Raw genomic sequence first — 23,641 nt, forward strand, 5'->3', positions numbered from 1 at the left:
TTAAAGCTAGCCTGGAAACTTGCCTGATGGGACTACTGCGTGTCTGACTTGGGAGTCGACTCTGTTCTATCCAGTTTCATCCTCTCTGTTAAGGCGGGGACACAGAGGTCCAGAGAGGCTGAGAAACTTGCCCAGAGACAGGCAACTGCTTTTGGGGCTGAGCCAAGTTTCAGCACCTAAACGAGGTGTAGCACCAGGGTTCCTTTCATTAACACCAAGATATTTTTGTTTGTTTGTTTTTAAAGAAAAGAAAGGTGCTTTAATTAGAAGACCTGGCAGTCTGGGGAGATAGTGGATCTGTGTCCGGAGATCAACTCCCAAGATTCTGCTCAGCCAGGACAGTTTTAATGGGAAAAATGGAGGGGGAAGCAGCTCAGTGAATCACCGAGGCAGGAGGCTGGGCTCTGCATCGCCACTGAGTGCAGACTGCCTGGCTCTCTTGTCAGTTACCTTGCCTGAGTGATCTGCCTGCAGGATTGCTTTGGGGGAACTTTTGGGTGTAGAGAGCTAGTCTGACTTCTTTTGATCTAAGAAAAGAATCAGCAGGTTAGACAAAGCATGGTGTACATTCAGGAGAGCAAAGCTCAGGAGTTAGTTTCATTTGCTTAGTGATCACATTCTTATAATTAGGTTCTTTTAAGGTAGGAGGGGAATAGAAATGGGGAAACAGGAAAGGGGTGTGGAATTAAAAAATTATTCACAACCTAAAAGTTGAGAGTTAACTTTTATTCTGCTACACCAACATCTTTTCATTTATGTGGGCTTTCACAATTTGTCAAGCACCTCCTTAGCTTCATGACCTCGTTTATTATACTATATCCACGAGATTAGGGAGATGGCTCCCCGCCCCCTGGTCTTTGGGAGACTTTTTGCATACTCAGACCTGTGTTTCAGTAGCTTTTTCTATACCAATCCTTAAAAAAATATGTATACACATACATAAATGTATATGTACATATATATGCACATATGGAAGACACTTCTGCGTTGCCCCATCACACCCTGGGTCACAAAACACAAAGAGAAAATAGTCTTTGTTTGATAGTTCCCAAGTTGCCACTGATGCTTCAGTACTAAAGGGCTTAGAAGTGTTTACACTTTCAAGAGGAGGAGGAACATTTTAGGCTTCCCTTTAATAAGTCTCATTTTGAGATAGCATGATGAGATTGGCCAAATACTCTTCATGCAGTTTTTGTAGTAAGTCCTTCAAAGAATGAATGGTCAAGCCCATTAATTTCTCCTCCTAGAACTTATCCTTCTTGTTTTTCTTAGTTGTGAGGTTATATATAAAGGTATGGGCATACAGACATTATGAAACGTAAAGGCTCTCATGTGAAGGAGGAAATCAGAAATTAAAAATCTAAACTCAGGAGGCAGGGTGGAAGGCGACACAGTCTTTTCACAGAGCTGTTACATACAATGCAACTGTCCTCAAAGGCAGGAATGGAAAAAGCTAGCCATTCAGCTGCAGAACAAGGCTGGGGTCTTGGCTTTAGAGCTTTTCATGTCTTTAGCATTGGGCTGGGCAGGACGTGTCTTTTCCAGAGTAGGCCAGAGCAGATAAGTCCATCTTGGTCTTTAAGGCTTGAGTCAGCTCCGTGGCCAGCAACTCGTGGAGGGACATGCCATCGTGGGAATATACCCAGTTTCTCCCAGTCCAGTCGTAACGCTTGGGGCCACTGCAAGACGAAACACAGTCAGAGTAAGTTCACAGCAACTGAGCTTCCAAAGAAACTGTCAGGAAGAAATTGACTGTAGTGAAGATCTAAAAGGCAATAAACAAGGCATGTATTTGACTTCTAGTCTTAGGCTTGATTTAATATAACTGAGTCATTTTGCTGTACACATGAAACGAACACAACATTGTGAAATCAACTCTAATTTTAAAAAAAGCAGAATTACATCATTATCCTCAAGAAAAATTCATAGAACAATGCTCAAGACCTGAAAACATTTCAACCCTATTGATGAGTCTCCATTTATCATATTCTGATCTTTTGCTTTTCCTAAGTCACATATGATAACCTGAAATATCACAGCTCAGTTGTGTCCGACTCTTTGTGACCCAATGAACTGCAGCACGCCAGGCCTCCCTGTCCATCACCAACTCCGGAGTCCACCCAAACCCATGTCCATCTAGTTGATGATGCCATCCAACCATCTCATCCTCTGTCTTGCCCTTCTCCTCCTGCCCTCAATCTTTTCAGCATCAGGGTCTTTTCCAATGAGTCAGCTCTTCGCATTAGGTGGCCAAAGTATTGGAGTTTCAGCTTCAACATCAGTCCTTTCAATGAACACCCAGGACTGATCTCCTTTAGGATGGACTGGTTGGCTCTCCTTGCAGTCCAAGGGACTCTCAAGAGTCTTCTCCAACACCTTGGTTCAAAAGCATCAATTTTTCGGTGTTCAGCTTTCTTTATACTCCCAACTCTCACAGCCATACATGACCACTGGAAAAACCATAGCCTTGACTAGATGGACCTTTGTTGGCAAAGTAATGTCTCTGCTTTTTAATATGCTGTCTAGGTTAGTCATAACTTTCCTTCAAGGAGAAAGCGTCTTTTAATTTCATGGCTGCAGTCACCATCTGCAGTGATATTGGAGCCCAGAAAAATAAAGTCAGCACTGTTTCCACATCTACCTGCCATGAAGTGATGGGACCGGATGCCATGATCTTCATTTTCTGAATGTTGAGCTTTAAACCAACTTTTTCACTCTCCTCTTTCACTTTCATCAAGAGGCTCTTTAGTTCTTCTTCACTTTCTGCCATAAGGGTGGTGTCATCTGCATATCTGAGGTTATTGATATTTCTCCTGGCAATCTTGATTCCAGCTTGTGCTTCCTCCAGTCCAGCGTTCCTCATGATGTACTCTGCATATAAGTTAAATAAGCAGGGTGACAATATACAGCCTTGACGTACTCCTTTTCCTATTTGGAACCAGTCTATTCCATGTCCAGTTCTAACTGTTGCTTCCTGACCTGCATATAGATTTCTCAAGAGACAGATCAGGTGGTCTGATATTCCCATCTCTTTCAGAATTTTCCACAGTTTATTGTGATCCACACAGTCAAAGGCCTTGGCATAGTCAATAAAGCAGAAATAGATGTTTTTCTGGAACTCTCTTGCTTTTTCCATGATCCAGCGGATGTTGGCCATTTGATCTCTGGTTCCTCTGCCTTTTCTAAAACCAGCTGGAACATCTGGAAGTTTACAGTTCACGTATTGCTGAAGCCTGGCTTGGAGAATTTTGAGCATTACTTTACTAGCATGTGAGATGAGTGCAATTGTGCGATAGTTTGAGCATTCTTTGGCATTGCCTTTCTTTGGGATTGGAATGAAAACTGACCCTTTCCAGTCCTGTGGGCACTGCTGAGTTTTCCATATTTGCTGACATACTGTGTGGAGCACTTTCACAGCATCATCTTTCAGGATTTGAAATAGCTCAACTGGAATTCCATCACCTCCGTTAGCTTTGTTCGTAGTGATGCTTTCTAAGGCCCACTTTCACATTCCAGGATGTCTGGCTCTAGGTGAGTGATCACACCATCATGATTATCTGGGTTATTAAGATTTTTTTTGTACAGTTCTTCTTTGTATTCTTGTCACCTCTTCTTAATATCGTCAGCTTCTGTTAGATCCATACCATTTCTGTCCTTTATTGAGCCCATGTTTGCATGAAATGTTCCCTTGATATCTCTAATTTTCTTGAAGAGATCTCTAGTCTTTCCCATTCTATTGTTTTCCTGGATTTCTTTGCATTGATCGCTGAGGAAGGGTTTCTTATCTTTCCTTGCTATTCTTTGGAAGTCTGCATTCAAACGGAATTGTCTTTCCTCTTCTCCTTTGCTCTTCACTTCCTGTCTTTTCACAGCATTTGTAAGGCCTCTTCAGACATCCATTTTGCTTTTTTGCATTTCTTTTTCTTGGGGATGGTCTTGATTCCTGTCTCCTATACAATGTCACCTCCATCCATAGTTCATCAGGCATTCTGTCTATCAGATCTAGTCTCTTAAATCTATTTCTCACTTCCACTGTATAGTCATAAGGGATTTGATTTAGGTCCTACCTGAATGGTCTAGTGGTTTTCTCCACTTTCTTCAATTTCAGTCTGAATTTGGCATTAAGGAGTCAGCTCCCGGTCTTGTTTTTGCTGACTGTATAGAGCTTCTCCATCTTTGGCTGCAGAGAATATAATCAGTCTGATTTCGGTGTCGACCATCTGGTGATGTCCATGTGTAGAGTCATGTGTCCATGTGAAATATCAGGTCAGTGTCTTTTGGATGACGGCCATTCATGCACTACTGGCATGATCTGCCCCTTACCTATGGTATTATCATCATTTCAGTACATTTCATAAAATTGGGCATCCACTATCTCTGTCTAGTTTCAAAACATTTTCATCACCCAAAGGAAATTCCACATCCATTAAGCGGTTACTGTCTATTCACTCCTCTTCCCAGCTCCTGGTAACCGTCTCTACTGATCTTTTTAAAAACAATTTGCTTAATTCAATTTGAAATCCGTGAAGGTGAGAGTCTGATGGGCTAGTTCATCCATCTCAAGCTCATCTAGTGAACAAGAACAGCCCATGCACTTCATGCTGGGAACACTGTGTCCGTGTGGCCCAGTGTGACTAGGTTTCACAGTGTCTTATTATTCCAGACCAACACAACCTGTGCCCATTAATTCTACTTCCTCAGGGTCTAATGGAGGAGGGGACGTGCCAGCAACTGATGGCACTGCAGGGTGACGCCTTGATGGAGGAAGGAGCAGAGGACACTGGGAGCCCACGGGAAGCAAGGGGCTGCCAAGTCCAACTGCGCTCACAGGAGCTTCTCCAAAGTGCAGCATTGGGACAGCTTTGCCAGGGAGGAGGAAAGTTCAGAAGGGAAGCATCTTTTGAGGGTCATGAAAACATCAAGGATTTCTGTATTATCAACCAAAGGCACTTTCTTAATGGGATATAAGGGACAAACCAAAAGCACTGGGCTTTTACCATGTACAAACAGCCAAACACAGAGGCATAATAACCTGGACCGAAGCCAGGTTTCTTGGCTCTGGACTCTGATTTGCTGCCAGGATACCAGGCAAGCATGAGAACGTCCAGGCACCTCCACCCTGCCCAGGGCTCTGTGCTTAGCCACGGACACCCAGCTGTCCACCCAGACCTCTCCTTTATTCCATCCTTTAACGTCCTCAAGCAAGGTATTGAGGCAAAGCCAGTGTTTCTTCTGACCTGAAACGCTGTCAATTAAAAAGCCCCCAGACTTCCCTGGCAGTTCAGGGGTTAAGACTCTGTGCTTCTAATGCAGGGGACATGGGTTTGATCCCTGGTTGGGGAGCTAAGATATCACATGTTGCTGCTGCTGCTGCTAAGTCACTTCAGTCGTCTCCGACTCTGTGACACCCCATGGATGGCAGCCCACCAGGCTCCCCCGTCCCTGGGATTCTCCAGGCAAGAATACTGGAGTGGGTTGCCATCTCCTTCTCCAATGCATGAAAGTGAAAAGTGGAAGGGAAGTTGCTTAGTCGTGTCAGACTCTTCGTAACACCATGGACTGCAGCCTACCAGGCTCCTCCGTCCACGGGATTTTCCAGGCAAGAGTACTGGAGTGGGGTGCTGTCGCCTTCTCTGAGATCCCACATGCCATAAAATAAAAAGCCCTATAATATCAGAAAAGCAGCCCTAGGAAAGGTTATTTTGGGCCAATGTGAAAAATTGAGTAGAAAATAACTTTTCTTTTTTATGAGGAACATAGTATTTTCATGATAGTAAAAGGCTGCGTGGCATATTTTCTTTCCAGATTCCCACTGTGAATTAAAAATAAAAACACACACACAAAAAAAACTTAGGATTTCTCAAAATTTGTTATCATCTAGAAGAATATTTTTCTAAACATGCCTGAGGTAGGATCCTGTTGCTGGTAGGCGTGTCCAAATGTGATAAGGACTTTTCAGTCTCAAGATACAACACGAGGGAATTCTTTTAGTGGAGACAGCACAGTTGGTTCTGGTGCTCTGCCTGCTATTTTCAGAGCCACTGATCCCCAAAGCTGATGGCTGGATTTGAGCTGGTGCACCCAGTTTCTCGCCCTGATTCCTCTGGAGACGAAGGATAAGACTGCAGCCCTGATGCATGGCCACAGGAAGGGTCGAGGTGGCTGTTTGAGACCAAAGAGAACAGGCTAATCGGCCCACACAGGGTAAAGTCTCCCTCAGCTTCAAGTGAGTTGGGTCTAAAAGCAAGACAGTCTGTGAATAAGCACCTGGCTAGAAATGAGCACTTCCTTGGAATTGGTTTTTCTTGAATGATAGCATTCTTCCTAGATGAGGCTGGGATGAAGGAAGCCTAGTGCTTGATTTAGTTTGAACAAAGAATCACACATTACAGCACCATAAACAGTTAATATTAACTACCTAAAAGTGATGTCAATACTGAGGCAGGGAAAGAGTTAAATGCTTTTCTTTAAAAAAATGCAAGCACCGTGAGGCTTTCAAAGAATTCCATGCTAGCTGTATCTGGGCCTTTCCCAATTCACAGTCTGAGTGTTCTCTTTGGCAGTGCTAACGAAGGACCGGGAAGGTTGTTCTGAGAGCTCTTTGTGGGCGTCTCTCTTTTTACTTTCTTACAACCACTTCAACAGCAGCTCAAGGGACGAGGGACCCGCTCTCCGTGCACATTCTCAGGCCGTGAAACGCAGCACAGAAGGTCTCCAAAACAGTCTTTTATTCTGCTAGATTGAAAGCACATCAGTAAAAAAGGTAGGAGGGATGGGATGCCCTGGAAGTACAGTTTAAAACACTCTCCAGCCTCCACAGAGCACACAGCCCAGTTCTGCAAGTGGAATTCAACTAACTTTTAACTGAGGTGCTCAAAACCGACCAGAGGTCAAACCTGAACGCGCTTTGAAGACAAAGTGCAGCTTGTTCACGTGCTGTAATAGCAAAGGTGGCTTTTTCATAGAGAAGAAATGGCAAGGTGGGTTCCGAAAGTTTTTCACTTCCAATCTTGTTACTATCCTGATATCTGCTTATAGCAGCCACATAATCATCAGAATAAACCTTCCTACTGAGCCTGAGACATGCTGTAAAACCTCAGGAAAGGTTGCCTTACATAGGTGCTAATACACGAGGGTGACACTTCTTAAGCAGTCTACCAGGTCATGTTTCAAACAAGCTAAACTGTGAGAGACTTTGACTTCCGGACATACCTGGATGGTGAAGATAACCAGATTTGCTTGTTTGGAGTCTGCTTGTTGATCACGTAGGTACCTAGATCTCCACCCAGTTTAACTGTTAGAACACCACTCTGGTGCATCAGGTGGAGAAAAGCATGAGGAAGCAAAACAAGACAGGGTTATCACTGTGTCATAGCTGCCTCCTCTTCTGTTACATCTCATCACTGCGTTTACACCAGAGCACAACATACACCAAAAAGGAACTGTCTTTAATTTAGTTTTCGGAATTAGATCACGCAGAAAGAGCACTGCTCTTGGAATCAGGTGATGAGTAATCACAACGACACATATGTCAGAGTGTTTTCCCTCATTCCCTTTGAGGTGGGCAAGGCAAAGAATATCCTTATTCCCTTCCTGAGGTAAGAAGACAGGAGTGCTCAATGGCTCTACTGCAGCCGACAAAGGAAAGGATCAGCATCCTGACTGCTGCCTTGGTTTCTCAACGACGGGCCAGAACATATTAGAGACGTTAAAAGACGCAGGCACCAACTCTGCTGCAGTCCCAGTCAGCACAAACACTGGGCAGACCAAGTTCATGACCGAAGAAAGAAGAAAAGGCAAGAGAGAAGGAAGCCATCCAGCCACCATCCAGCAGCAGCCTCAGCTCCTCTGGCAGAAAGCAGACCCTCTGCATACCGGGGCTCTTATCCACTGCACCCCACCCCCCTCGCCCCCCACCAGAGCAGCTCACAAGTTTTTCAGATGCCCCTCTCCAGCTTTATATTCCTCTCCAGGAGCCTTGAATTCTTCAAAAGGCCGGTTGGTCTTATCTTTGCCCAATAAATGCTCATTTAAATTTGAAAACCCTCTTTCAACAAAGGAGCCTCTTACTCCTTAGGCCTGAGATCTCTCTAGACTGCACAGGATATTCAAGAAACAGCTCCATGGCTAAGCCTTGCTGCTCCCTAACTCCTGCACAGCCCTCTGACAGGCAGCCTTTCAGAGTCCCTGTCCACCAGCGGGTCCCCAGTGGTTCTTAGACCGTTTTGTGTTTGGTTTGCAAACACAAAGCGCTATTGAAAAGGTGGAGAGAGTGCCAATAATAATATAACTGATAGGCAGGGGATGGGGGAGGACACTAGTGGGTTATATTTTTAATGATTTTTTTCAGTGAAAAAGAAATGTAGCAAAATTATAGAGACATTGGAAATATAAATGTTGTAAACAAAATGAAGACATCCACAGAAATGGCATCTATATTTTTCAGTACCTGCTCTGTGCCAGGCACTGCTGTGCACTCTGTGTAAAACTGTTTCCTCTACGATCAGGATCATAACCATCGGGAGGTGGAAATCATTATCCCAGTTTTACAGATGAGGACAACAAAGGGACGGGGTAACAAAGAAAACTTAGCAACTGGGAAAGCTGATCTCAAATCCAGGTCTGTTCCAGCCCAGAATATGCTGTTCTTCCCACAACACAAGTGCTCTCTCAGTCCTGTTAATCAGTGATATCAGCTCAGGCATCTGCTGCCAGTTCTTTTGTTTGTTTTTAATTTAGCTGTACTAGGTCTTAGTTATGACATGCAGGATCTAGTTCCCTGACCAGGGATCAAACCAAGCTCCTGCACTGGGAATGCAGAGTGTCAAGCCGTGGACCACCAGGGTAGTGTTCAGCTGCCAGTTTTAAAATGCAGGGGTATGATCACGCAAGTTTGCTTTAAATTTTCTTTTTTTTCCCCTGAAACCTATCTGTATTATTTTGTTAGGACTATCTTTCACTTATATTTCACAGTTTCTTACAGCTGTATAATTTGGTAGTTTTTAAGAGTCAGACATGACTGAGCGACTTCACTTTCACTTTTCACTTTCATGCACTGGAGAAGGAAATGGCAACCCACTCCAGTGTTCTTGCTTGGAGAATCCCAGGGACGGGGGAGCCTGGTGGGCTGCCATCTATGGGGTCGCACAGTCTGACACGACTGAGGTGACTTAGCAGCAGCAGCAGCATGTCACAGTGTTTTCATAAAGTGTGCAAACATCCTCACTATCTAATTCCAGGCTATTTCCATCACCTCAAAGAGAAGGTCTGTACCCATCACAGTCACTCATTTCCCCCTCCATATATACAGTTTATGGCTTATTTTTCCATATAATAGACTCAAGGAATCAAGACATAATTTCTTTGAATTTGACCTATTTGCGGCCCTTAAATGTCCTGTTGTGACGCTACACCCAGGCGGTACTTGATGTAGCGGAAAAGGCAGGGCACCAAGTCTAGGAGTGAACGGTCTCCCAGCTTCCTTAGGGCAACAGCTGCTCCGCCCCCTTCAGAGACAGTTCGTGGAGCGGGGGCTGATGGGAGAACTGAGGCCATTCTGGGAAGGTTACCCTCACACCCCTCAGCTGGGACTGTGGCCTGTGTGTGTTTTCCTCACTGTATCTCAGCTGCCACCTTGCTGCTCACCTGCTCCTTTCCTCCACTACTTTAAGCCCCCTGAGAGCAGATTTGTCTTTTCATCCTAGCATTTTCAATATTTGTGCGAAAAACATGGATTTTAAAAAACCTGATGAGTGAACCACGTGGATGATAACCAGGCACTGTGATAACCCCTGGAACATGAAGGGCAAGGTCACACAAGGCAACACTCAACTATGCCCCCTCCTGTTCATTGTGCGCAATTAGAGTTTTCTACTGAGGTGGTTCAGTTGCTAAGTCGTGTCTGACTCTTTGCAACCCCATGAAGCTCGCCAGGCTTCCTTGTCATTCACTATCTCCCAGAGCTTGCTCAAACTCATGTCCATCCAGTTGGTGATGCCATCCAACAATCTCATCCTCTGTCGCCTCTTTCTCCTCGTGCCCTCAATCTTTCCCATCATCAGGGTCTTTTCCATAGAGTTGGCTCTTTGCCATCAGTTGGCCAAAGTATTGGAGCTTCAGCTTTAGCATCAGTTCTTTCAATGAATATTCAGGGTTGATTTCCTTTAGGATTGACTGGTTCAATCTCCTTGCAGTCCAAGGGACTCTTAAGAGTCCTCTCCGACACCACAGTTGGAAAGCATCAATTCTTTGGCACTTAACCTTCTTTATGGTCCAACTCTCACATCCATATGTGACTACTGGAAAAACCATAGCTTTGACTAGATGGACCTTTGTTGGCAAAGTGATGTCTTTGCTTTTTAATACGCTGACCAGATTTGTTATAACTTCTTCCATTTCCAAAGGAAACTAGCTGCATTACTGGTTCCCCAGGAATTCTTAATGCTTTTGGAACCGTCTGCAAGTAACCCAGATAAAAGACCTTTGTGTTCATTAATGTTATTCCTTAAGGAGCAATCTGAGTGTCTGCTCGGGGAGAGTGGGCAGATATCAATATGGGGCAGTGGGAGAGAGAGGCAGTACTTAGCTCCTGACATCCAGACAGTGACCAGTGGAAGCAGCCCCCAGTCACAGGAGGTGAGGCTTGATTCTGACTGGCAGCATCAGTGGAAGCAAAAATAGTCATTTCCGTTGTTACCAGCTCATTTGTAGAAACAGACATGTATGGGAATGACATGTTGAGTTAGGGGATTTCACCTATATGAATAGGCTTCCCTGGTGGCTCAGGGAAGCAGTAAAGAATCTGACTGCAATGTGGGAGACCTGGGTTTGATACCTGGGAGAAGGGAACGGCAACCTGCTCCAGTAGGCTTGCCTGGAGAATCCCATGGACAGAGGAGCCTGGCACAGTCCATGGGATCGCAAAGAGTCGGACACGACTGAACAACTAACACGCACCTATATGCATGTGACTTCCCCCACTCCTAAAACAGACACTGACTTCCCCTTAAGGAATAATGAATATACAGTGCTTTTACCTACATTGTTTCACTTAATCCTAAAATACACCTGGAGAAGAGGAGGTTACTGTCACCCACTTTACAGCTAAAGGACCTGCCCTCATGGTTAGATAATTCACTTGAGCATTCTAGGAAAAAAGTACAAACGCAGGATGCTAGGCCAGGCCCTCTGTCACCATATCCAATAAAGTGCTACCTCCGAGCGGGGGTGTATGACCTAGGACCCAGAGGTGGTCTTCAGGGCTCTGCAAGCAGCACAGCCCTGGAAGCAGAAACTCCTAGGGATACATAGAAGTTTTGCTCAGGAGAGGATCCAGAGCAGTCAGAGTCTCACAGGGTGTCCTGATCCCCAAATGGTTAAGAAAGAAGCCTCTGTCTATGGCAATAATACGCAGAAAACTCAGTGAATGAAGGGCATGGCAACGGGTAAATTCTATTTAAAGTGACTAAGAAGCTAGGGCTCCACCTGGAAAGAAAACAAGGCAGCTTGGAGGTAACTCTCTAAATAGCATGGTGCTTGTCACAGTTTCCTGGGTCAAGTGCAGCGACTCCATGGTTACCTAGCCATGGGTGGGGCTTTGGCTCCTGCAGGCAGTTCCCTCTGATAACCATAACCAGTAAGGGATGAGGCCTGGACCCAGACACTGACAACCACATGACTTGCCCCACCCGGACAACACAAGAGCCACGACGCTGCCCATGTCTCCCAGTCCACAGAAGTGAACAGAAGGGAACAGGCTTATCTAGAGTATTGCTTTCATTTGCCTATTTGGCCAATAGTTGATAAAACAGTTCTACATGCTGAGTGCCATCACTGACAGTATGTTCTGGAAAAGGAGGTGAGTCTCATTTCATTTATACCGTGAATCGACATTTCTTAAGTCCCTGCTATGTACCTGGCAATGTTCTGGGCATTGGAAGACCAGGAGTGGACAGTGTCCCAGCTGCCAAGGAGCTCACTGTAGCCATGGGAGCTGGTGTGTAAAGAGACAGTTACAGCAGAGGGTGTCAGTATCAAACTCAAGAGTGATGGGCAAGGAGGGCGGGTGGTGTCTGCCTGGAGCGTCTACGAGGCCTGCAGAGGAGGTGACAGCTGACTCAGGGCAGGGAAAGGCTGTGCTCCAACCAACTAATGGTGTTACAGGTGTTCTACCGTCTATAATGTAATGTCAACGAACTTATCTTAAATGTGAAATACATAAGTTAGTGAGCACCTGGAGGACTCTGATCAGAAATTCACACTGAGGTAGCCCAGCAACAGAGGGAGCTACTAAATGCCATTAGCCTTCTGCATCTACACTAGAGATTTTCCTAATTAGTAAATGATTTACTAGATATACTTCTCTAGTGAGGAGAATGGCACTCAAGACACAGTGTATGGATTGGCTGGAAAAACTCAGGTGCCTCTTCCCTTGCACGAATGGGCAAGAGCAGCAGCTGAGTCACTCTTCAGAGAGACCCTGTGAAGAGAGGGAAGGTCCTGACCCCGCACTGAGCACAAGCTTTTGTTGCCTGCCTCGTGAGGGAAGCAGAATCCGGCTGCTACAATACTGGCACCTTCGCTTCTAAGGAAACTGTCGGGTAAAGTATTTGAGTCAAGCAGGGACGTGCTTCACTAATCCTACAGGAACAGGTAGGGTGACTGCTTCTGTGGTGTCTGCAAGTGTGGCAGAGCTTAGCCTGAGACTTGGTTTCCCTCTAGTTACCGCACCCAGGAAGGAGGCTGGGCGAGATGAGACCTGTAGCTTTCCCTAGCTCTAATCATCCCACAGATGGTCAGGTTGGAGGGACCAGTGTGTATGGGTTCCCTGGTATCTCTCCCTTCTGAGGCTGCCTGCATAAGCACGTCCACAGCCCAGCCTGGGCACTGCTGCATTTTCTGGTGCTGACAGCTTCCAACGAATCCACCTGGAAGGCATTTAATCCTTTCCTGCCCTGCCCCATTACTGCCAAGTCCCTTACTGTCCTTACAACCAGGCTTGACACCTGCTCCATCTGATGGAGTCCTTTTTCTATCCAGCACCCCTAACAGCAATATCCAATACCATTTCTATCACTTTAGCCTGACAGCTGGTTGTCCTAAATAACCCCATGATTTAATCCCAAATGCACACTTCATGACATTTCCTGGTATTAATTAATTGCTGTCAAGAGGATTAACTTCTGCAGGGGATTTGCTCCCACTGGCCAAAAAGAGCTGCTCCCTAAGGCCTAGGCAATAATTCTCCATAAATTCAAAGGCTGACCCTAACTCGAGTCTGCCACCTGGTGGCCCGCTGATACACACCAGCACTACCTGGGCTTCTAGGATCTGAGGTTTAAGTTTCATCCAGCCCTGGATGAAGCATCTGGGGAGTTACTCTACAAACTTCAAAAACCTCAATTCCTGGCTTGGGCCACACCCTAGACCAATCAAATATTCCTAGAGGTGCGACCCAAAGGTGCTCTTTAGAATCTCAGGTGAGCTTTTCAAAAACAGGCTTCCTAGGACTGCACCCTGAATTTCCAGGGAGTGAGGCACGTGTCTAGTCTGAATACATCTTGGGCAATCTCTCACCCGGCTTAAGAACTAGCAGTCTAGTTCAGTGTTCTCCATGCCTGCATGATGAGGGCTGTCTTGCTACACAAACACATGCCTGGGTTCCTCCCTGATTTACCTTCATGGGTATTGAGTGAAGGTTCAAAGTCTGAATTTTTAGGAAAAATGAGGGCTCAGAGAGGCTGAGTGATGCCTGAGGTCACAAGACTGGTGCAGCTGAAACCAGAACCCCAGTCTTTTGGCCCCGTCCACAACTGCACGCTACCGGAAAGGAATTCTCTATCTCAGTGAGCTAAAATTCTTAGGGAGGATATAGAAGAATGAAGAGAAGAAAAGAGGTACCCCAAAGGAGACATCATAGTCTTCAGACGTGTACGGTTTGTCTGCAAGATCTTCAAAAAACTCTGCTAAGGAGTCCAGCGTCTCCTCGGCCAGTCTTTCGTAGGTGGTATCGTCCAAAGTGCTGCAGGGGGAACAGAAACAATGCCAGTCATGCAATCACCAAACTGCTGCATTTTATTAGCATCAATTGCTAGTTGTTTTTTACTTAATTTTTTTAAATAGATGGAAAATATCTAACATATACAGAGTAAAAATTTAAAGAGCATGAAAGAGTTTAGAGGAGTAAGCCTTTCTTCCCAAACAGGCTAAACTATGATGAGCAATCTCTTCTGTATCCTTCTAGTCCCCCCCCTAGACTGTAGCCCACCAGGCTCCACTGTACATGGGATTCTCCAGTCAAGAGTACTGCAGTGGGTTGCCATTCTCTTCTCCAGGGGATCTCTCTCACCCAGGGATTGAACCCGAGTCTCCTGCACTGCATACCAATTCTTTACCAACTGAGCCACCAGGGAAGCCCAACATACACAGAGTAAAAATTTAAACAGCATGCAAAAAGTAAGCCTTTCTTCCCAGACAGGCAGTCTGTGTGTGAGCAGGCTCTTCTGTATCCTTCTAGAATTTTTATATTTTTTTAATGTACAAATGAAGCACCTTGCAGTTTTCATTTCATATGTCTTAGACATGTTCCATATTAGCACATATGGATTTTCACAGTATTTTATCTTATGTTATTCATTCGGCTTGTGCCTTTCAACTGGCCATTAGGTTGTTTCCATTGCTTTTGTTATTAACATTTGTTGGGCAAATCACAAAGTGGGAGAAAATACTTGCATTCCATATATCTGAAAAAGGACTTATTTCCAGGACATGTAAAGATGTAAAGAACTCTTACAAATCAATAAGAAAACCCAACAGGAAAATATGCAAAATATTTGAACAGGTTTCATTAAAAAAAAAAAAAAAAGATATCCAGATGGTCAATGAACATATGCAAAGGTGCTCAACCTTGCTAATCTTCAGGAAAATGAAAATTAAAAAAACACAATGAGATACCACCAGAAAGGTTAAAACGAAAGAGATAATATGAAGAGTCAGTCAGGAAATGCAGTAACCAGAGCTTTCAGATACTGCCGATGGGCAAATAAATTAGACAAGCATTTTGGAAAACTGTTGATACTTCTACAAGGTGCTGTGACCATCAGTGAAACTCTTGGGTATATACTCAACAGAAATGCATACCCAGGTTCATCAAGAGACACACACCACGCTAGAATGTTCACAGCAGAACTATCCAATAGCCCAAATTAGAGGCTGCCCAAGTATCCAGACATAATACAGTAGATAAATAAACTGTGATACCTTCATACCATGAAATACTACAGTACAAAACAGAATTGTCTACAAAAATAACAATATAGATGAATCCCACAATAAATGGTGACTGAAAGAAGCCACACACAGACATACTTATCTTAATACCATTTATATAAGTTTAAAAGGCAGGCGAAACTAATCCATGCTATTTGAAATCAGAATGGTAGCTACTGTGGGACAATAATTAGGGGTTAATAATTAGAAGTGAGCAGAAGGCCGGCTCTCAAGGGGTTGGTAACATTCTATTTCTTGAGCTAGTTCTTGAGTTACATGCTATGTTCAGTTTTTAAAAATTTATCAAGCTGAATACTTGGAGATATTCTACATAGATATTATTTTTTATTTAAAAAATGCTATAAATCTATAGAGACAGAAAGTGGTTGTTGGGGGTCTGGGGCAAGGAGGAATGGGGAGTGATTACTAATGGCTATGGGGTCTCTTTCTGGAGTGATGACAATGTTCTGGAATTAGATAGTGAAAATTGCATAATTTTGCGGATGCTAAAAACCACTGAGCGGTACATTTTACTTTTTACATAAATTGGTTGGCTGGGTTTTTGTTTTGTTTCTGGCTGCACCAGGTCTTAGTTGCATCATGAAGGGGATCTTCGTTGCCTCATGCGGGCTTAGTTGTGGCACGGTGGGATTCTAGTTCCTTAACCAGGGATCGAACCTGAGCTCTCTGCACTGGGCACACAGAGTCTTTACTGGATTACAAGGGAAGATCCCAGTGGTACATTTTTAAATGGTGAACTTTATGGTATGTAAATTATGACAATGAAAACTGCCAGAAACCTCCCTGTATAGAACGTATCTATAGGTTACAAGAGGTGTCTTGGAAAACTCCATCATTGGAGAGTTTCTAGGAAGCCCAAAGTAAGACATTCCATGGACTGTAGCCCATCAAGCTCCTCTGTCCATGGGATTCTCCAGGCAAGAATACTGGAGTGGGTTGTCATTCCCTTCTTGAGGGGATCTTCCCAACCCAGGAATTGGACCCGGGTCTTCCGCATTGCAGTCAGATCCTTTACTGTCTGAGCCACCAGGGAAGCCTGTGCATATAGGTGAAATCCCCTAACTCAGCATGTCATTCCTATATGTGTCTGTTTCACTCGCCTCAAGGGCACAATGTGGGGAAGGCTACGGGGCTGATAGTGAGTGGTGGGCCTTGAGGGTGGGCATTTCCCTCTCCCTCGCCTCAGTTAACGCTGATCGAAGGAGATCTAAAGAGAAGCAGGACAGACTGATAGGTGCCTGGAGGAGCTTGGATGAAGTCCAAAGTCAAGAGCTTAGCAGGTGCTACCTGGCAGTGGAAGGTAGGCCATGGCAAAAGTGGGCTGTCCTACACGTGGCAGGTCAAGGTACGCTTCCCAGAGGCCAGAAGTAGACCCTGAAGAAGGGAGCTGGGCATGGGGCATTCTGCCAGGGTCCCACCCAACCTCAGAGGGCTGTGTGGAGGGATGAGGGGGACAGTAGCAGAGAGTCTGTGCAAGGAGGGGCTGGCAATGGTGCCCCCGAGGCGAAAACCTAACCCATGCAGACGCAGCACTTGTTCAGAGGCTGCGGGGAGGGGCCAGCAACACAGACAGGGGAGCCCGGAGCCTGTAGGTCCTCTGTCACCTGCTGCCTGTGATAACCTGGAGGCCCATACTGGCCTGCCGAGCTGCAGCTCTGGGGACAGTTAGAATGCTCCTGCATGTGGCTGGCTCCCTGCTGCCATTAGCTGATGAACACAGAAATGGTGAGCCAGGAGAAGACTAGCTGGTCTACACTGGGGAGCTGAAAGCAGTACCGAGATGGATGAGCCAAGGGGAGAAGCTAAAGCCTCTCAGTAAGCCAAAAAAGGGGATCTAATTCTGTTGCAAAAAGCAGGTTAAGAGTCGTCTTTAGTGTTATGACCTCAAGGTAAATGCTCTTAGGTTGAGACAGGTGGCTGTGGGAGTGAGGATGCCAAAAATAAGTCAGTCGGAGGCGCCCATCCCGGGTGGCACTAGTGGAAAAGGACCCCCTGCCCATGCAGGAGACGTAAGAGACGCAGGTTCAGTCCCTGGGTCGGGAAGATCCCCTGGAGGAGGGCAAGGCAACCCACTCCAGTATTCTCGCCTGGAGAATCCATGGACAGAGGAGCCTGGTGGGCTACAGTCCATAGGGTCGCAGAGTTGGACGTGACTGAAGTGACTTAGCACATGCAGGAAGCTCCCATCCAGGTGGCTGGTACGTGAGACTGAGTAGGTCTTAAGAGATCAGATGCCTACTAGGTTTCTGAGAAAATCCTGTTATCAAAGAAAAATTAGTCTGGCCGACTGGAGCCTTATGACAGCCTGCAGAAACTGTTACTATCAGCAGGGAGAGAGGGCTGTGAAGACTGCTCACCCCCAAGGAGGGACATGTTCCACTGCCTGTGTCCCCTGAGGCCACGGGGAGGGACAGCCAGTGAGGAGCCTTCTGGAGGCAGAACTGGGGTTTCTTAGAGGGATGTCCCCCACAACCAGGGTAGAGGTTGTCCCAGGGCAGCCCAGGGGGCTCCATTGCTGCCCCCTTCAAATAAAATGTCATCTTTTACTTGAACACGAGCTATTGATGTACTGGTTATCTTGCCCCTCTCCGTGTGTGTGTGTGTGTAGGTCAGAGAAGCAATTCCTAGACCTGGAGATAGGACTGCATGTCATCTGGGCATCTCAGCCTTCAAGGAGGATGAGGGACTGTGGGCCTGTGGTTGCGGCCCCAGGATGTGTGTAGAAGGTTGCGGGGGCGGAGGCGGGAGTGATGTCATGCAGATTCATAGAGGGCTGGGCTGCACCAGTGCCCAGCAGCTTTCTCCCAGACCCCATCACCTCCTCCCTGCAGGACACCCACTAAACTACCTTACTGGCCTCCCCTCCTCTTAGCTGGGGCCCTGGGACCAAGTCCTTCCCACTAAAATGTGAGTGAGGGACAAACACCATTGCTAGGCCTGCCATGCTCTCGTCCATTCCTGTGGAGTGTACCATGGACGGGATGACCCAGGCTTGACCTGCAGAGGGCAGATGGTACAGACAGGAGACAGGAAGGTGGAAGGAGTCCGGCTCCCTGAACCACTTCACAGAGGTACGGCCACCCTGCTCCAACAGAGAAGGGGGCCAGGTTGGAGCCATTTCAATTTTGGGTCTACTTGCTACAGAAACTTGGCCGGCCCTTAAGACTAAGATATCAAAGAGAATAACAACAAAACTCTGGAAACAGACTCAATGTCCAGCAATAGGGAATGCGTTAAATGAATTATGGCACATCCATAAAACTGAGTACTATTTCACTAAAAAGAGTATAGTGGATAGTTAGTGATATGGGAAGATGCTTATGAGCGTTGCTGCTTAGGGAGAAGACAAGTTTTCTGTGGGATGGGTTTTGAGGTTTTTTTGTTGTTGTTAAAAAAAAAGTGAAAAGGAAAGAAAAAGACAAGTATATGTATGTGTGCATATGTTATACATGGAGGGTTGGTGGTGGAAAGAGGAAGTGATCTCTGACATGGAAGATGCTTTGTCTTACCCAGCATCACCCAAAGTTCCTGCTGTCCTCAAATTTATCCAGCAGACACTTTGCTTTTTGACGTCCAGGGTCTGGTTGAGGCAGCGGAGGCTCAAACTCTAAAAGCCAAAGTGAAGAACATTACCATTTTCCACTACATTACAGTCCATTAATGCCCAGTTTAAATATTATTACGCGTACACTCAGGAGTAACCAGGTTAAAGTTTTCCAGACTATTTCTTCCTCGGCAATTTTTTTGCCTTCTTTTAGTGCAATACACTGCACTAGCCCAGGCTCTCTCAGGGCTGTGCTCCCCAGGGCAGTAGCCACTCACTACGTGCACCTGTTCAAATGTAAATTTACTGAAGTAAGATCAAAACTGCAAAGTCAGTTCCTCGGTCTCACTAGCTACCTGTCGGGTGTCATGTGGCGCAGACTCAGGACGTACCTACCATCGCCGGAAGTGCTGCTGGCTGGGATGGAGTGGTGCACACAGGCAGGGTGAGGAGCGCCAGCAAAGTCTTAGGATGTGACTAAAACGAGCAAGCACAAACAGCTGGATGGCCAGGATGCACCTGCAGACTGCTGCCCGACAGATCTTAATAACACGATCTGCAGGGGACTCTGTGACACACTGATTTCTTTCAATACCTAACTGCTACCTCGGAGCAGTGGGGTCTGACCTATGACCAGCCGGAGAGCTGTCAGAGGGGATGGAGGCCCGAAAGGAGAGAGAAGTGGTCCAGCAGAATGGAGAGGCGGCAGGGGAGTGACGGAGAGGCGGGCTGCAGGGCTTCTTCTGGGGAAGACGCCGAGGGGCCTGCAGAGGTTGGCGGCAAGGTTCACCTTCTCCAAAGGGCACCGTGGCTGCCACTAAGAGGAGGGGACAGAGGCTGTGGTCACTCTCTTGGGCCATCGGGGCCCTGGGCAAGCTGAGAAAGACTAAGGCTGAGATGTGAGGGAGGAGGAGGAAATGGGGGTGTAGGACACAGATGGCCATTTAAAAACACTGGCTCTGAAGGAGAAGTGAGAGAGTGGCTGTGAAAAGCACAGTATCCCACAGCACGTTGGAGTGTTCACCATCAGCTGGGTGATTCAGTCCTCACTGCCTGCCTAGGAGGGGAGTGTTGGACTGTGACAGTCGTCATTCATGACAGAGATACCCTGTAAAGTTGGTGGATGAGCGAGTTGCTCCTGAGGGAATCAGGCAGAGGTTCCTGTGAGCCTCTGGTCTCATTTTCACCAAATGATCAAGGCACAGCCTGGTTTTACACGTGTTTCTGTTTAAAGACGCCTTTACCATATATGTTGTTGATTCACTGACCCTGGACTCACAGCCAACAGCACTAAAACTCACATTCTGAACAAAGCTTATCCAGCCCACCGGTTTCCTCCCTAAGGTCCCTCACAGCCTTCCTGCACAGAGCAACACCAGACGGCACTATGCTTGGGGCCACTTTAAACAGTGAAATTAACCAGGAAAAAAAAAAAAAAGCACAAAACTGCCACAAAACTAAACCATGAAGAATATGCCACAGACAGGCTGTGAAAAAGACCCTCATTTCCAGTGTGGGAGCTGAAACAAGAGGGCAGGGCTTGCTGTGACCTCAGCCAGGGTCATGCGAGTGTGGGTGACTCAGGCTTTCTGCTGCTCTGGGCACATCCTAGCACGACCCTGAAAGGGCCCTGAGTATTGACTTCGGGGCTGCAGATACACTACAGTGAGGAGGTGGGAGCACAAGTATAGGATCCAGGAATAAGGAAGGTCGACTGTACTTGTATTTTACAGACGAGGAATTTGAGGCACAGCAGGGTCACTTGCCTGAAGTCACACAAACACACAGATAGAAAGTAGGGGAGCTGGGATCTGAACCCATGCTGTCTGGCCCCAAAGGCAAAAATCGCATCCTGGGAACAATACAGGGCTCCAGACACAGAGGGGAGGGGTTTGAGAACTCCGGGCTCAGGTCAGTCGATTTCCCTTCTCTTGTGGATCTTGGCCTCTCAAATCCTAGCTGTCTTAGTCTCTCTGCTACCGTCACACAGCGTGTTTCTCTTTTGTCCTTTAATTGTGTATCTTCCATGGTTCTGATGGGAGAGCTGGTCTCAAGCAAGGTACTCATTCACAACCAGAATAGAAGGCTTTATTCAGCTGTTCTGTTCAAGTTTCTTTTTTTTTAAATGAATGAATGGAAATTTGGCGATGTCAGGTCTTAGTTGCAGCATGAGGAACCTTCGTGTTATGTCATACAAGTCTTTCATTGTAGCACGTGGGCTCTCTAGTTGTGGCAAGCAGGCTCAGTTGCTCCACAGCATGTGGGATCTTAGGGATCGACCCAGGGATCGAACCCGGGCCTCTTGCATTGCAGATTCTTTACCGATTGAGCGATCAGGGAAGCCCGACATTCCCTGGATAACTGCTTAACCTTTCAGACCTCTACTTCCTCCTCTGAAGGCAGCGGTCATGGTACCGCCTTGCAGACTGGTTGAGGCTTCAACAAGAGGACTGCAATACCCCAAACTTGGGGCCTGATGGTGATCAATCAGTTTGTTTTGAAGTGTGTCAGGACAGTGTGGAGAGACAGGACCTCAGCGGGGGAAATCTAGCCTTTGCCCAAGGAAGAAGCAGCCCCACTCTGACTGTGGGCTGCAGATGGACTTCAGGGTGGGGAGGGCTCTGTTATAAGTGCTCCCCCTTAGGCCACCCCTCCTGCTGGAGCCCTTGGACCATGTGTCTCTGGTAGGTCTGCCCACTCGAGTGTCCAGGGCTTCGTGAGCTCAGCACAAGGCCGGCTAAGGGGAGACGCTGGAGGACATACTAGATAGTTCCACAGGCTCCAGCTCAGACCCTGGACATGACTCAACCTAGGCCACTCTGGTGAGGCTTGGCCTGGTGGCCAGCAGGGAGGCCAGCCCAGGGTCCCTTTGTCACCCTGGGCTATGTCAAACCACAAGCTTGAAGAGTGAGTAAGTTCTCATCCGCTGCTCGGAGGACAAATGGGCACAACCACTCTTGGCATCAAATGAGTTGAGTGTCAGATGGTTCCTCACTCAGCAAGGCCAGCCTGAGGACTTCACCCAAGACAAGACTCTGTTCACACACAGAAACGCCCACTGCAGCACCACTGTGAGCAGCTCCATGCCAGGCAAGAGCAGAGCAGAAGGGACAGGGTGATGAACATGTGCGAGGGGCTCCTGCGACCAGCGTGGTCCTGACTGCCGGGTTTTCCCAAGAAGAGAAGTCGGTGATTCCAACTTTGAGCGTAGGCAACCAATCCCAGGAATATTTCCAACACAGTCAAATAGCACACCTCAGTGGAAGGGGTAAGCCTAAAGTCAACTTCCAGAGCTCCATGAACAATTTGAATCGGATTTCACCTGCCTCCTTCAGCACCCACAGTCCATCCAGTGGACCAGCCACTCAGAGCTGATCTCTGCCTGCCTGCCTTCCCGCCTTTGCCCATTCACTTCTCTCCTGAAGGCCGCTCACCGCCTCCTGCGATCTGCAGACCCTGATTAAACATCACCTCTATCCTCAAGTGTAACCTCCTTAATCCCACAGTCCTTTGGGCTTCCAAGTCGTGGAGTAACTGGGTCAGGCATTTCTTTGTAACCCGGGGGAGAGAAGGGAAATTAAATGCTGAAGACTTTATGTATGTTAATTAAACCTCATGTCAGCGGTAATCTCTTCCCAGAAAAACAAGCCAAGCCTCAGAGGGGTTCCGCGATTCCTCGAGGTACCTCTGCTGAGTCCAGGAGCCAGAATTTGGAACCCAGGCCCGATCCAAAAAGCCCTGCTGCTCTAGCTGCAGTGCTCCGCAACTCTGACATCTTCACCTCGCTAGATGACAGCATTTCGTTCATAAAAGCCTATGCTTGAAAGCATCGCTCTGATAGTACACATTTATATCATTATACTGATATATACACTATTTTACCGAAGTAGTTCTATATTCATAGCATGCTAATAATATACGTAGAATTCTTATATGTATATTATAGTACCTAGCATATATTATTACTTAAATTTAAGTTCTCGAAAAGAGAAGTGACAAGCTTAGAACTATCACTGGTCCCTAGGAGCCAGTCCCCGCCCACCTTTCCTGCTTTTCCCGCAATTGCACCGCAGGATACAATCGCCCTTTTTCGCCAGAAAGCGGAAGTCACCGGGAGAAAGGGAGACTGGGCACTGCTCGGCCGTGCGCCGCCGCACTTTCCCCGCCCAAGCGCGGCCCCGCCGGAGCTGGGGCGGGTGCGCTTGCCCGGCGCGTCCTCGGCGTGCGCGGCCTCCCTCCGGGCGTGCGGCCTGCGCAGCCTCCGGTGCGGATACTTACGGACTGGCTGCGTGCCGGGGCCGCGGCGGTTCCGATGCGCAGGCCTTGGAGGCCAGAGAGCGAGAGGTCCTTTGCCGGCCGCGGGGGCCCGGCACTGGTAGGGGCAAAGCCCGGGAGCGCGGAGCGGGGCAGGAAACTGGCAACCGAGCGGCGCCCGAGCGTCCACATGCTCTTTGCGATCTGCGGCGGCTCCGCCCTCCTGATCAGGGAATGCCGGGCGCCACCTGGTGGTCACGGATTGCAGCCACAGCCGCAGATTCCCCTTTTCTGTTGGCTTGGGAAATGACTAGAAGTTAGACTTTAGGAAGAACTTCCCTGCATTGCTCTATCTCTTGCTTTTAGCAGAAATAGAAAGCTTGTTTAATGAAAAGCACGAGGCTTAACCCTTGGGCAACGTAGTGAAAGCATCACCTAGGCCCCTGACGTCGGAGACTTCAGCTTAGTGGCCCGTTGCTGGAGAATTCTATACAGAAAAGCTTTGGGAGCTGCATTTCTGCTGTGAACTGAGTGGGATGCAGGTCTTGAAGTTGC

At 47.1% G+C, this 23,641-nt stretch overlaps 1 protein-coding gene and 1 long non-coding RNA gene across 2 annotated transcripts in view; one reads left to right on the forward strand and one right to left on the reverse strand.

The window, feature by feature from the left end:
- LOC138433551 (uncharacterized) overlaps positions 1 to 23,641 on the forward strand; it is a 157,380-nt gene that overhangs the window by 40,084 nt on the left and 93,655 nt on the right. The gene's annotated exons all lie outside the window — the stretch shown is intronic.
- On the reverse strand, positions 712 to 23,329 carry FXN (frataxin). The gene is made up of 5 exons (XM_069576385.1): positions 23,111 to 23,329; positions 18,798 to 18,895; positions 13,900 to 14,020; positions 7,213 to 7,310; positions 712 to 1,679 (listed from the first exon to the last, which is right to left on the reverse strand). Exons 1-5 carry the CDS (start codon positions 23,276 to 23,278, stop codon positions 1,511 to 1,513), a joined length of 654 nt encoding a protein of 217 aa, XP_069432486.1. The 5' UTR covers positions 23,279 to 23,329; the 3' UTR covers positions 712 to 1,510.

The sequence above is a fragment of the Ovis canadensis genome, chromosome 2 (assembly GCF_042477335.2).
Source record: "Ovis canadensis isolate MfBH-ARS-UI-01 breed Bighorn chromosome 2, ARS-UI_OviCan_v2, whole genome shotgun sequence".
Lineage (NCBI taxonomy): Eukaryota > Metazoa > Chordata > Mammalia > Artiodactyla > Bovidae > Ovis > Ovis canadensis.